Below are 11,761 nucleotides of genomic sequence, written 5' to 3'. Positions count from 1 at the left end.
GCAACCTCTGCCTCCTGGGTCCAAGCAATTCTCCTTCCTCAGCCTTCCAAGTAGCTGGGATTATAGGCATGTGCCAACATGCCTGGCTATTTTTTTTTTTTTTTGTAGTTTTAGTAGAGATGGGGTTTCTCCATGTTGGTCAGGCTGGTCTCAGGTGTCCAAAGTGCTTAGATTACAGGTGTGAGCCACCATGCCTGGCTTGTTTATATTTTAAAAAAGATATTTTGGGTTATGCCTCCAGGAAGGTGACTACATTTAATCTTTTTGCAGCAGTCTGAATCCCAGTGCTTTCAGGCATATAGTATATATTCTGTAAAAATCTGTGGTATGAATAGTTGAAAGTGAGTAGAGAAAGACTCGAACAGGTCTTGCCTTGCAGCGGTATCATCCACATGGTCCCCAGCATATACTACAGGACCAACTTCTTTCAGGACTTGATGGTGGCTATAGGTATCTCTTTATTTTGTGCAGGAACATGCTCTTATCCCATTTTGAGAAAGTGAAATTTAATGTCTATCTTTAAATATTGGTACTATCTTAACCTTGTTGAATTAAAACCCTTTCTGACTGTCCTAGCCGTTTCTTTAGTTTTCTCATGGCTGACTTCATCTCCTGATTCCTCAGAGTGTAGATCATAGGATTTAGCAAAGGGGAGATGACAGTGAAGGTGACAGAGATGGCCTTATCTGTGGGGAGGGCAGTGAAGGGCCGGGCATAGACATAGATGCAGGGCACGAAATGCAGGGTCACCACAGTGATGTGGGAGGTGCAGGTGGAGATGGCTTTCCTCCTGCCCTCCCCAGTGTGAGACCGCAGCACCATCAAGATGACTGTGTAAGATATGAGGAGAAAGAAGAATATAAACCAACTGACTAATCCATTATTTGAAATCATCAGGAGCTCCAGAGCGAAGGTGTCAGTGCAGGCGAGTTTGAGGAGCTGGGGGACATCGCAGTAGAAAGTGTCGAGAACATTGGGTCCACAGAAAGGGAGGGGGAGCAGCAGGGAGATCTGCACGATGGAGTGGACAAAGCCCCCCACCCAGGCAGCCACTGTTAGCCCAATGCAACGGTCTCTACTCATGATGGTCACATAGTGCAGGGGCTTGGAGATGGCTATGTAGCGGTCAAATGCCATCACAGAGAGAGAAAAAACATCTGCTCCCCCCAGAAGGTGGAAGAAGAACATCTGAGTGACACAGCCACTGAAGGAGATGGTTTTTCTCTCTGACAGAAGATCGATCAGGACCTTAGGAGCTGTGATGGAGGAAAAACAGATGTCAAGTATAGACAGGTTGCGGAGCAGGAAGTACATGGGCGTGTGAAGGTGAGATTCACAGGTGACTGTAACCATGATGAGGAGGTTTCCCATCAGAGTTGTCATGTACACCAAAAACAGGAAGATAAATAAGACGCAGCTCAGTTCTTGGGACTGAGTAATTCCCAGAAAGATAAATTCTTTCACTCTGGTGTAATTTCCCTGATCCATTGAATCACAGATCCTTTATCAGTTTCATCTCTGGAAGAAATAATAGTGCAGTTAAATCATATTAATATGTCCTAATATCTAGTGTTGTCTTTTCACTTAAGTTTTGGTTTAGAATCAGGAGGATGTCCTTTTTTCTATGCACGCACTGTGTCTGCAAGTCAGTATGCCATCACTGGATGAAAGATTACCCAGGCTTTTGATTCAGTCATTTAAAGAGACAAGGTTTTCTCACTGCCATGGCTGAAACAGAGGTTGCAAGTCTGTGAACCTATTCAATTGTACTTTCACTATAAAATCTCACACCTAAAATAATAAATAATAGGAAGAAATGGGAATATATTAAGAATTTCTGTTCATAAAGGCATCATTACGAGAATTCAAAGGTAACCTGCAAATGAAGCAAGATATTTACATTTATCTGAGAAAGAACTCATGTTCAGAATATGTAAAGAGCCTCTATGAATCAGTAAAAAAACTGGATGACCCAACCTCCAAATGGCAAAAGATTGGAGTCAATACTTCACAAAAAGGATATCCAAATACCTATTCAACTTCATTAGTTATAGTAATAAACCACAATATACATACCAGAATGGCTAAATTGGAAAAGATGAAAACTGAAAAGATGGAAAAATGGAGGTGAAGATGTGGAACAATTATCACCTTCTGGTGCATGTGTAAAATTGGTATAACCACTTTGCTATTGGATGATCTCTGCTAAGACTATAAATATAGTTTTATGTATACATAGGAGGATATCTGTGTATCTAGATGTATGATGACATATCTGTATATCATTACCTATATATCTCCTAAGGACATATTTCTCCTTCTAGGAAATATGTACATATGTTCATGAATGTCCTAGAATATTCATAGCAGCACTGTTATTTTTTATTTTTATTTTTGAGACAGGATCTCACTCTGTCACCCAGGCTGGAGTGCAGTGGTGAGCTTATAGCTCACTGTAGTCCCAAACTCCTGGACTCAAGTGATCCTCCCACCTCAGCCTCCCTAATTGTTAGGACTTACAGGTGTCTGTCATCTCACCTAAATAATTTTAAAAATTTTATAATGCCTGAATAATTTTTATTTTATTTTTTTTATAGAGTTGGGGTCTCCCTATGTTACCCAGGCTGGTCTGAAACTCCTGGCCTCAGGTGATCTTCCTACTTTGGCCTCTTAAGGTGCTGAGATTATAAGCATGAGCCACCACACCTGACCAGCAGCACTGGTTATAATTTCTTCAAACCAGAAAATGACTCAGAAACCCATCAACAGTAGAAAAGATAAGTAAAGTGTGTTATATTCACACAATACTATACAGCAATGAGAATGATTTACACTATACTTAATAATATATGTGAGTCATTCTGAGTCTTACAAACATAATGTCCTAAATAACCCAGGGACCAAAGAGTATGCACCCTTCCATTTTATTCATATGTGCAAAACTGAAGGGCGTCTAAGGGAGGCTTCTGGTTGCTGGTAATATTCTGTTTCTTGATCTGGGTGCTTGTTTACACCAGTAGGTATATTCTACTGGTGTAAAAATTCATTGAGTTGTACACATATGTGCATTTTTCTGTATGTTAGCATCTTATGATTCAGTATAAAGTTTAAAATAACAAACATATAACATTGATCATTTATAACACTTTAATCTCATGTTTAAAGAATGAATTACACTTAAAGCAAAATTTAACGGACCACTAACTTTTGTAACAGTTCTTTTTTCTTTTTTTTTTTTTTTTGGACAGAGTCTCACATTGTTGCCAGGGCTGGAGTGCAATGACGTCATCTTGGCTCACTGCAACTCCCATCTCCTGGGTTTAAGTGATTCTCCTGCCTCAGCCTCCTGAGTAGCTGGGATTACAGGTGTCCGCCACTATGCCCAGCTAATGTTTTGTATTTTTTTAAGTAGAGATGGGGTTTCACTATGTCGGCCAGTCTGGTCTTGAACTCCTGGCCTCACGTGATCTGCCCACTTTGGCCTCCCAAAGTGCTAGGATTACAGGCATGAGCCATTGCGCCTGGCCAACAGTTACTTTTGTAGTTACATGGTTATAGTCTTCACCAGCTATCATCTGAGAGTGACCATTTTGTTGTTGTTTTGAGGTCACACTCCCATTGGCCAGGCTGGAGTGCAATGGCTCAATCGTGACTCACTGCAACCTCTGCTTCCTAGGCTCAATTGATTCTCCTACCCCAGCATCTCCAGTTGCTGGGACTACAGGTTGTACCACCATCCCTGGCTAATTTTTTGTATTTTTACAAAAAGACTGGGTTTCACCATGCTGCTCAGTCTGGTCTCAAACTCCTGTGCTCAAGTGATACACCTGCGTGGACCTCCCAAAGTGCTGGGATTACAAACACGAGCCACTGTGCCCAACCCAAGAATTGCCTTTTTATTATTCACTCATGTATGGATTTTAGGTGTTCTTAAACTTTTGTGTTATGTACGTGACCCTGGTGTCCACAAGTAGGTCTCTCTCTGATTCTGGCTTTAATTTCTCTCTGTATATTTTTTCCCATTTTACTCTCCTAAACTTAGGGGAAAAAAGTCCTTAAAAGACCATGCTTCCCCACAAGCAGCACTTTTCCTTTAACTCACACAGAAAACTAAGAGCTCTCTTTCCCATTCCCTTGGTGTTTATTCAGATTCTCTCAATCACTCCTTAAGGTGTTTATGTCAACAACATGGGGTGGCAAGAATAAATGTTCAGAATAATCATCACAAATTTCAAGCTTCCAGAATCCTTGAAGGAAGAGCTCCCTACACTGTACTTAGCAGGGCTGGAAAGTGAAGAATCATCTAAGAAGGCACCTTTGGTTAATCTGGAATGCAGACGTGTATTTTAATAATTGACAGTGGCCCACTCCAGGAACTTTCTTTTGGATATTGCAATGATCGATCAATGGTTTTCAAATCTTCTGCTCAGGAAACCACTGTGACAAGCCTAAGAATGTCCCATATCACCTGCCCTCTCCTTCCCTTCCCTTCCCTCTTCTTTTCACATGTTCTTTACTTTTTTCTATATTTCTTATTTCCTTCCTCTATGTGTGATTTCCATAACACTAAGGTGGTCTTTTTGAGGGAAAGAGAAGTCAAATACAGGTTCTTTCCTTAAGAAGTTTACAGTTAAGATAGAAAGAGTGGGCTGGGCGGGGTCGCTCAGGCCTATAATCCTAGCACTTTGGGAAGCTGAGGCAGGCAGATCACCTGAGGTCAGAAGTTCGAGACCAATGTGGGCAACATGTCGAAACCTGTCTTTACTAAAAATACAAAAATTAGCTGGGTGTGGTGGTGGGTGCCTATAATCCCAGCTACTCAGGAGGCTGAGGCAGGAGAATTGCTTGAACCTGGGGAACGAAGGTTGCAGTTAGCTGAGATCATATCACTTCCCTCCTGGATGAAAGAGCGAGTAAAACCTCATATTTAAAAAAAAAAAAAAAAAAAAAAAGAGTCCTACAAGCACATGGAATCAGCAGAAAAGAAGGTGAGGCTGGACAAAATCATGGTGACGACAAAGGTGAAAAACAGTGCCATTTGGTCATAGAGTGTTTATTAAACCCCATGCTGTCCGGGAACTCTGCTGAACAATATCACTTGCATTTTGGATACAAAAGTGTAGATCACCTGGAACATTTATGCGGTTTGGGTTGTACCATTTCCTAGCTGGTGTGACCTTGGGCAAGTTACTCAAAAATAGTACTGCACTCATGAGAAATGTATGTGAAGTACACAGGACATGACTTAGAGTCGGTTTTCAACATGCACAGTGATGATTTATCTACAACATGATTAGACCTGCCTCATACACGGGATGTGTGTAAGGAGTAGGCGAGCTTGCATGCGTATTTTAGAAACTAAAGGCAGCTGAGGAAATGGATTTTACTAGCAACTACGCAGTCCCGCTGGTCTGGGTGAGTGATTTTTCCCTCTGTACAAGGCAGTTCAGTCTGCAGGAGCTTGTGTGAGTGTGGATCAGAATGCTTTTGACCCTGTTGTTCAAAACTCTCTTCCCAACACTTTAAAGCAAGGAGAAAATACCATCTCCTTCTGAGAATATTTTTCTTTTTTGCTTAAGGATTTGAGCCAAGGTATAAGTTCAAAATATCGGAGTATTTGTATACACACACGTTTATAAACACAAATTAGGCAGGGCGCACTGGCTCATTCCTATAATCCCAGCGCTTTTGGAGGCCAAGGTGGAGGGGTTACTTGAGGTCAGGAGTTCAAGACCAGCCTGGCCAACATGGTAAAACCCTATCTTTACTAAAATTACAAAAATTAGTTGGGCTTGATGGCATGTGCCTGTAATCCCAGCTATTCTGGAGGCTGAGGCAGGAGAATTGCTTGAACCTGGGAAGTGGAGGTTGGAGTGAGCTGAGATCAGGCTACTGCACTCCAGCCTGGACAACAGAGCAAGACTTCATCCCAAAAAAACAAAATGGAACAAAACAAAAATATAAATTGAATAAGTTAATTTTTGTGTGCAGTTGTAAATATAGATATTTGTATTATAAACCTATACAAGAATAATATAAACCATAATCCTCAAAAAAGAAATCCAGTCATCCAAGTATCAGGCCCCAGGGATTCCATGCAATTTTCAAGGTCTCTACGGAAATTTTCAAGCACTATAGAAATGTGGACGGAACAATGGAGCACTGTTTTGCTAATTTTTGTTTGCTTTTAGAGAGCACTTATGGGGGTGATTCTTACGTGTTATACCAACTGCTTCATTTTATTTTATTATTATTATTTTTGAGATGAGTCTTGCTTTTGTCTGCCAGGCTGGAGGGCAGTGGTGTGATCGCAGCTCACTGCAACCTCTGCGTTCCAGGTTCAAACGATTCTCCTGCCTCAGTCTCCCAAGTAGCTAGGATAAAAGGCGCCTGCCATCATCCTGGCTAATTTTGTATTTTTAGTAGAGATGAGGTTTCACCATGTTGGCTAGGCTGGTCTGAAACTCTTGACCTCAGGTGGTCTGCCCGCTTCAGCCTCCCAAAGTGCTGGGATTACAGGTGTGAGCCACCACACCTGGCCTACAGCTGCTTCATTGTATCTGTTCCAGAACCTTTAATATTCATGTGAAATAGATAATATTATCCTGATTTTATAGATGAGGAAACTAAGACACAGAAAGATTAAATAACTTGCTTAAGGTCTCACAGCTGGTAGAACTTTGTCTCAAACCAAGATTTGTCTTATTTCAAGGACTCATGCTCTTACCTGCTTCAAGGACACTTCTTCCTGATATTGATCAGTTCTTCCCAGAAGATGTTGCAAAAGAAAGAGTTCACAACATTTTTTTAGCAAATCAAGTGAAAGTGGTATGAGTGTAAGGTGGAGCTGTTAGAAGCCTGCATATGGCAAGCGAGAGGTGTAGCTGGGGGTGACTTAGCATGAAAGGATGTCAGAAGTGACTTTGAAAAAAAAGTAGAGTATGAAGGACCAGACTTTGCAGTATTTAGAGACATTTTCACAAAGAATCTGCATCAACTCTACAGTGTTCCAATGGCAAGGTACAGAAATGAGTTGTGAGTAACATTAACTCAAAAGTGAACTCCACTTGAAAATAATAGACTGATGCCTTTTTATGGATGGTGTGTGTGTGTGTGTGTGTGTTTAAAACAAGGTCTTGCTCTGTCACCAAGGCTAGACTGCAGTGGCAATGATCATGGCTCACTGCACCCATGAACTCCTGGGATCAAGCAATCCTTCTGCTTCAGCCTGCCCAAATGCTGAGATTACAGGTGTTAGCCACTGTGTCCACCCAGATGGTATCTTTTAGAGTGAGAAGGATACTTTGAAAGTATTGAATTATGCACATTGCAGTGAAACATATGCACAATAAAGAGTGAGTGGAGGCTGGGTGCGGTGACTCAAACTTGTAATCCCAGCACTTTGGGAGGCCGAGGCGAGCAGGTCACTTGAGGTCAGGAGTTTGAGACCAGCCTGACCAACATGGTGAAACCCTGTCTCTACTAAAACACAAAAATTCTCTGGGCATGGTGCTGCATGCCTGTAATCTCAGCTACTCAGGAGGCTGAGGCAAAAGAATCACTTGAACCGGGGAAGTGGAGGTGGCAGTGAGCTGAGATTGCGCCACTGCACTCCAGCCTGGGCGACATGGAGACTCTGTCTCAAAAAAAAAAAAAAAAAAAAAAGTGCATGAGGAAATGAATAAAGAAATACAATTTAATGTGTCTTTGCAAGGTCAGAATAAAGATAATGAGGATTTCTTAAAAAATCACCCCAAAGGGGACCCTTCTTTGGAAACAAGTTTATCAAGTGTCTTGGACAGAGCCTGCAAACTGAGGGATCCCCCCATACCCCGGGATCCCACTGAGCAAATGTCTTCTCATTCTCTACAGTAAGTTGACTTCCTAGGATGCCCCACATACCATGGTTTTCTCTTCTCCGATTTTGAAAATCCCTTACTCTTGATTGAATCCCTAAGACTTCTATTAGAAGCATTGTTCATATTCAGTGGCACATGAAGGTACAGATAATCTAGTCATTAAAACATCTTACTCAATGCCTCCAAAATTTCATTCCCAGCCAAGAGGCAAAACTGCATATACCAAACTCAAGAATTACTACCTTTAAAAGCTGTTTTTCCAAGGTAGTCATTTTCTTGAGAGCTGCTGATGTCAGCACCTTCTCAACTACCTTTAATAAACTTTGAACCTCAGTAGATGAACAAGTAAAATACAGCCATATCTCCTGAAGCCAACTGACCTTCTTCCTGTATATTTTTGCAAGCCATACTTTCCCTCTTTCTAATAGTGAAAAACTACCTCCTTTCTTTGCCTCTTAAGAGTCTTGGCTTCTACAGGAACATTTACACATTTGCAGCATTTCTCAAAATCCAGCACGAACAACTTTTCAGTTTCAGAAGTTCATATGCACTAATGCTAACTGCTGGTTTAATATTCAAGTGGGAAATTGATCCTCTTATGATGCCCAGCTGCATTTTACAAGGAGTGGTTACTGGGGAAATTATCTGTTTAATTAAAGCCTACCTCAAGGTGAATGATTTTCTTATCTTCTTTCTTCAGATGCGAAAAAGCAACCTCAAGTACTTAGAGTATTCGGACTCTTTTCTGCTTACCACGTTTTCGCCACCTGTATTAGTCTTTCAGCCACAAGCCCAATATAGGAATTAGCAAAGGGAATATTGTTAGGTATGAATGTGGAAGCTGAGTGGCCGATACAATACACTACACTACAACTCAGGAGTTCCTGTGGGAGTCATTAACATGTCGCCGAGTGCTCTCCCCTCTCTTTTGTTCTCTCTCCCTCTTTCTCATTTTTTCTCTGTTTCTTCTCATACATACATGCAGAGGCACTCAGGACGTACCCTTTCCTCTAGAGGAAGCACATGAGACAGTGCATTTTCCCCTTTGGCTCAGGAAGAAAATGTTTTGTTAAACCACACCAATGACTGTGCAGTCTTCCTCTTGACCAAAGTCACTTTGCCTGCAATCAGCTAGGAAATGAAACTTAAATAAATAAAAGAGTAACCATGAAAAGTTTAAAGCTCTGTAGCTATTGTCAGAGCAGCTCTCAGAGACTGTATAGGTTTATAGGTGTATTTTCTGTTATTTTAATTAATTAATTCATTCATTCATTGAGACAGTTTTGCTCTTGTTGCTCAGGCTGGAGTACAATGGTGCGATCTTGGCTCACTGCAACCTCTGCCTCCCAGCTTCAAGCGATTCTCCTGCCTCAGCCTCCCAAGTGGCTGGGATTACAGGCATCCACCACCACATCCAGCTAATTTTGTATTTTTGGTAGAGATGGGGTTTCACCATGTTGGCTAGGCTGGTGTCGAACTCCTGACCTCAGGTGATCCACCAGCCTCAGTCTCCCAAGTGCTAGGATTACAGGCATGAGCCACCATGCCTGGCCTAGTTTTTACCAGTTTTTATTGAGGCACAGTCTCAATCTCTGCCTCCTGGGTTCAAGAGATTCTCCTGCCTCAGCCTCCTGAGTAGCTGGAAATACAGGTGTCCACCACCACACCCATCTAATTTCTTTTGCATTTTTGGTAGAGATGGGGTCTCTACTAAAAATGTTGGCCAGGCTGGTCTCAAACTCCCAACCTCAGGTGATCTACCCACCTTTGCCTCCCAAACTGCTGGGATTACTGGCATGAGCTACTGCACCTGGCCCAAGGTGGCTCTTTAAGTTTTATAAATAACAAGTTGGACCGTTTACATAATGTTTTGAACTCAATATACATTTTCATGTTTTCTACTCAACTGGTTTTTATCTAAAAACGAAGAGTATGGGTCATATAGGAGAAGGGTGTGACAGTCCAATGGGGAACAGAAGGTGTGTTAGGCAGAGCAATAAAGGTGATATTAGTAATGACATTTATTTTTCATTGAACATTTATTCTCTGCCAGGTGTTATCTATTTCACGTATACCACTTCATTTTGTCTTTGCAACAACTTCATGAGATGAATATTATAATAAGAATCTTTATGTAGGTGAACGATGACCTTTGGAGAGAGAGGTGAAGTAACTTGCTCAAGATCACACAGCTGGTGGATGGCAGAGGTAGGATTTGTACCTGGGTCTGTATGACTCTGAAGTTACGAGCTTTAATCACCGTACTTTACTGCTTTTCCAGATAATAATACTAGCCTATACTCCCTCTTTGCAAACACTGGAAGTTTGAAAAAAATAGACCAGGTAGAGTTTTTTCTTCTTTAACTCTCCCATTCTCTCTCCAGTGAAAAGAAATGTGAATTCTCAATGGTGAGTCCACGCCAAAACTGTCCCTTGTAAGGCTGTAACTGGAAAACCAGTCCTACGATGGTAGAGATAGATTGCTTCATGTGTATGGTTCCTGAAGTTCTCCTTTTTTTTTTTTTTTTTTTTTTTTTTTTTACTCAGAGTTTTGCTCTTATTGCCCAGGCTGGAGTGCGATGGAGCGATCTCAGCTCACCACAACCTTCACCTCCCAGGTTCAAGTGATTCTCCTGCCTCAATCTTCCAAGTAGCTTGGATTACAGGCATGCACCACCACGCTTGGCTAATTTTGTATTTTCAGTAGAGGCAGGGTTTCTCCATGTTGGTCAGGCTGGTTTTGAACTCCCGATCTCAGGTAATCCACCTGCCTCGGCCTCCCAAAGTGCTGAGATTACAGGTGTGAGCCACAGTGCCCGGCCTAGAGCGTTCTTCTGCCTTTATTCAAACTCATAATGAGACTGTCTGGCATGTCTAGTTCTGCATTAAGATACATGCCTTTAGGTCATAATGAGAAATCTTCCCAAGCTTCATCAATCTTGATAGGAATCCAGGAGGATAACTATTATGTACCTATGAAGTTCTCAGTAGCTCATGAGCCCACTTTAGTTTAACTCGGCAGAGACAAATTTCTCAATATGTGATAGGCCATACATATCCACATATATGTACTCCAGAGGCATTGATCGTAAGATCCTTCTGGAACAGGATTATAGTTTGGTATAGATAGGTCCAACCATGTAATAAATTACATTAATGTAGTAGAAAAACAATGGGGTTGGGTATCTGAAGATGTCTCTGTAATTAATATGAGACCTTGAACACATCACTTTATCTCTCTAGGCTTTTTTTTCCTTATCTTCTGAAAAAAGTGTTGGAGTTAATCTCTTAACTGCCTGCCATATAGCTGTCTTTTTTTTTTTAAATTGCATTTTAGGTTTTGGGGTACATGTGAAGAACATGCAAGATTGTTGCATAGGTACACATGTGGCAGTGTGACTTGCTGCCTTCCTCCCCATCACCTATATCTGGCATTTCTCTCCATGCCATCTCCCCCAAATCCCCACCCTCCACTGTCCCTCCCATTTCCCTCCAACAGACCCCAGTGTGTAGTGCTCCCCTCCCTGTGTCCATGTGTTCTCATTGTTCACCCACCTATGAGTGAGAACATGCGGTGTTTGATTTTCTGCTTCTGTGTCAGTTTGCTGAGAATGATGGCTTCCAGGTTCATCCATGTCCCTACAAAGACATGAACTCATTGCTGTCTTGATTGATATAAGGTTACTTGGTCTTTCGAAAAATATCAGTCAGTTCACTTCTGTAACACTAGTTACTTCATGCTGCACAGAAGCCTAGATTATCAGTTATTTGCTTAAGTAGGAAAACAAATTGTTCATATTCAGTATCGTTGGTTTGTTGACAATATATCTGAGAATGTAAATGTGAATTCATGGGAAAAATAATATAAGGCATCTTTGATGATGAAGAGCTGGATTCATTTT

At 41.5% G+C, this 11,761-nt stretch overlaps 1 protein-coding gene across 1 annotated transcript; it reads right to left on the bottom strand.

Moving 5' to 3' along the window:
• Window positions 1–537: 537 nt before the first annotated feature.
• On the bottom strand, window positions 538–1,488 carry LOC101038149 (olfactory receptor 4D9). The gene has a single exon (XM_003920171.1). It carries the CDS (start codon window positions 1,486–1,488, stop codon window positions 538–540), a length of 951 nt encoding a protein of 316 aa, XP_003920220.1.
• Between the last annotated feature and the right edge of the window lie 10,273 nt (window positions 1,489–11,761).

Source organism: Saimiri boliviensis, chromosome 6 (assembly GCF_048565385.1).
Source record: "Saimiri boliviensis isolate mSaiBol1 chromosome 6, mSaiBol1.pri, whole genome shotgun sequence".
In the NCBI taxonomy this organism is placed as follows: domain Eukaryota; kingdom Metazoa; phylum Chordata; class Mammalia; order Primates; family Cebidae; genus Saimiri; species Saimiri boliviensis.
Note: the sequence above shows the minus strand (reverse complement) of the source record. Positions and strands in the feature narration are given on the sequence as shown.